The sequence below is a fragment of the Aspergillus niger genome, assembly GCF_000002855.4.
Source record: "Aspergillus niger supercontig An08".
Taxonomy (NCBI): domain Eukaryota; kingdom Fungi; phylum Ascomycota; class Eurotiomycetes; order Eurotiales; family Aspergillaceae; genus Aspergillus; species Aspergillus niger.
The window spans coordinates 1,834,066-1,836,580 of NT_166524.1; the positions used below are offsets into that span (position 1 = coordinate 1,834,066).

The window sequence follows — 2,515 nt, forward strand, 5'->3', positions numbered from 1 at the left end:
TGAGGGGATGGACGTACCCGGTACACGGCCATTGGGATTAATGCTAATGAATGGGGGTTTCTTGACGTCTTCGAATCCGAAGGATTTGATTTTGTAGGGGATGTTGAGTTCTTCGAGGATGACGATGACCTGATTTGTTGTTTAGTGAAGGATACGTGTGGTGGGTGAGTGGGTGGGGACTAACCTTCCATGGGTTGGGACCGGAAGCTATACAGTATAAGAAAACAATTGTTAGTAAAGAAGGGTAGTGTAGTGGAGTAGTGTAAAGTATAGGTTGGTGAACTAGAACATACGGGTGAGCCAGACGGTAATGGGCTTCAGGTTTGTCATGGTGAGATTTGGTGTCGTGTGAGTGTCAGTGTCAGATTCAGTTGGGATGTGTAGAAGGAGGAATTAATAGCACGAGACAGAGCAGCTTTATACATGAGCTGAAGCTGACATGAGGCTGTAGCCTGATTGTCGAAGGATGGTTAGCGTGTGTTTAAGTGGATTAGAGCGAGGGTGAGCTGACTGCATTTGGGGGCCGTTCCTTGCTTGTCGGGAGACTATCAGATGATTATCTTGTCTAGTAGATAGATATTGTCGATCACAAGGATAAACAATAAACAGAGTGGAATGGTTGATTAAATACTAACTATTAATTATCATCAACTGGAATGGCAACATGATTACTCCAAAATCAACTACACCCAACTACTGCAAGCAGCTAATCCTCCCGTAAGCCCATCATCTCCAACGAATCTCTCCACAACCGCTCCTCTCCCTCCGGCCAATATGTATAACTCACGATCGTCCTGCCAACATGCCCATCATACTCTTTATCCTCTGCAAGGGCACAATCAGCCAGATACTTCCCTCCCTTACCCTCCCATTCTCTTCCCACAGCAGCCCACAATGTAGTGGCCGCACCCTGCTCCGTACTCTTCGCAACCCTACCCACCGTCTCATCACTCAACAGCGCCTGAATCTGTTCCTCGGACAGATACCTCCCCAACCCGGTGGCAATAATCCCAGGATGCAAGCTCAGCCCATGCAGCCCCTGTCCTCCATACCGCCGCTCAATCTCACTTGCCATATAGATATTCGCCGTCTTGGACTGCCCATACGCAACCAAGGGATGATACCCACCCTTCTGGAATTGATAATTATCCGGCTCATTAATCCCATGCACGCGATGTCCTGAGCTCGACACCAGAACCACCCTTGAATGAAACTCAGGACTACTTCCCGCTAACAGGGCCGGCTTGAGCAAATTAAACAGAAGGAAGTGGGCGAGGTGGTTCGTCGCGAACTGCACTTCGTACCCGTCCTCTGTGAGCTGGAGGTCCGGCACGGCCATGATCCCCGCGTTGCCGATGAGGATGTTCACTTTGGTTGTCTTGGACAAAATGAACTCTGCAGCTTGTCGCACGCTGGAAAGAGAGGCTTGATCCATTGGTACCAGCTCCATGGTTTCTGGCTGGAAGATGTCGCCTAGGGCTGTGCGCGCTTTGCTCAGGTCGCGGGCTGTTAGGTACAGCGTTGCGCCGGTGGCGGCGAGGGCGCGGACAGTCTCGACCCCCAGGCCGGAGGAGACGCCCGTCACGACGGCGACTTTGCCTTTGAGTTGGTTTTGCATGTTGCTGTCTTGGACGATTTGGAGGGCTGTGGGTCGGGCATCACCCGGGCCCCGGGGGTTGGCGTGAACGGCAGTGTAAGACATGTTTGATGAGAATATAAGATGAGAGTGTAATTGATGCTTGATGATGATGCTTCATTTTGAGCGAAAACAACATCATATTTATACCTTTTCCTGCACATTGACAACGATATAGAAAGAGAAACTTGCAATTATCAGGCAGACGTAATGGCTGACATTATTGCCTATTCGGGTTAGTCCGACGGGGTCATCACCTGGCTTCATCTTCCTGCGACTTCATGGCTGACCATTTTCGCCGTTTTAGATCTAGTCTGTTCGTGATATAATCGAAGATAGGAAATACGGAACTATCTACAGGCTTCTTGGATACTAATTATCCCTCACCAGCTGACAAATCTCTCCACTATCTCACTCAACGATGCCGTCATCTACTCCCGCAGACGAGAAACGGCAGCGCAAGAAGCTCCAAAACCGAGTAAATCAGAGAGCACGTCGTGAGTCATTTAGAAGCCAAACACCGACTACCAAGCTAATATTATCATCTAGGTCTCCGGCTCAAGAATGAGCAGGGCAAAGGCCAAACCACCCGTCCATACAGCGTCCACCGCTGGCGAGTCTCAGAATACGAGACACCATCATCATCAACCTCACCAACCAATAACCACTCACACACCCTTTCTCAAGCACAGAACCTCTCTCAAACACAAACACAAACAGACCCTGAACCCTCCCTGACTTCATCATCATCATCATCATCATCATCCTCATCACCCTCACCCCCCTCCCTACCCACCTCCTCCACCCCAAATATATCCTCAGACCACCTCCTCCACCTAATAACCCACAACGTCTTCCGCGCCCTATACACCAACAAAC

The 2,515-nt window shown here is 49.8% G+C and overlaps 3 protein-coding genes across 3 annotated transcripts; 1 reads left to right on the forward strand and 2 right to left on the reverse strand.

Moving 5' to 3' along the window:
• Positions 1-17: 17 nt before the first annotated feature.
• On the reverse strand, positions 18-330 carry An08g07620 (uncharacterized protein; the record flags this gene model as incomplete). Its single annotated transcript, XM_059749190.1, has 3 exons — positions 18-129; positions 185-207; positions 294-330. Coding segments are annotated over 3 exons (172 nt in total), but the record flags the coding sequence as incomplete, so codon positions are not given.
• A 376-nt stretch (positions 331-706) lies between these two features.
• An08g07630 (uncharacterized protein) lies at positions 707-1,702 on the reverse strand (the record flags this gene model as incomplete). The annotated part of the gene is made up of 1 exon (XM_001392843.1): positions 707-1,702. One exon carries the CDS (start codon positions 1,700-1,702, stop codon positions 707-709), a length of 996 nt encoding a protein of 331 aa, XP_001392880.1.
• Positions 1,703-2,057: 355 nt separating this feature from the next.
• On the forward strand, positions 2,058-2,515 carry An08g07640 (hypothetical protein; the record flags this gene model as incomplete). The annotated part of the gene is made up of 2 exons (XM_059749191.1): positions 2,058-2,133; positions 2,186-2,515. Coding segments are annotated over 2 exons (406 nt in total), but the record flags the coding sequence as incomplete, so codon positions are not given.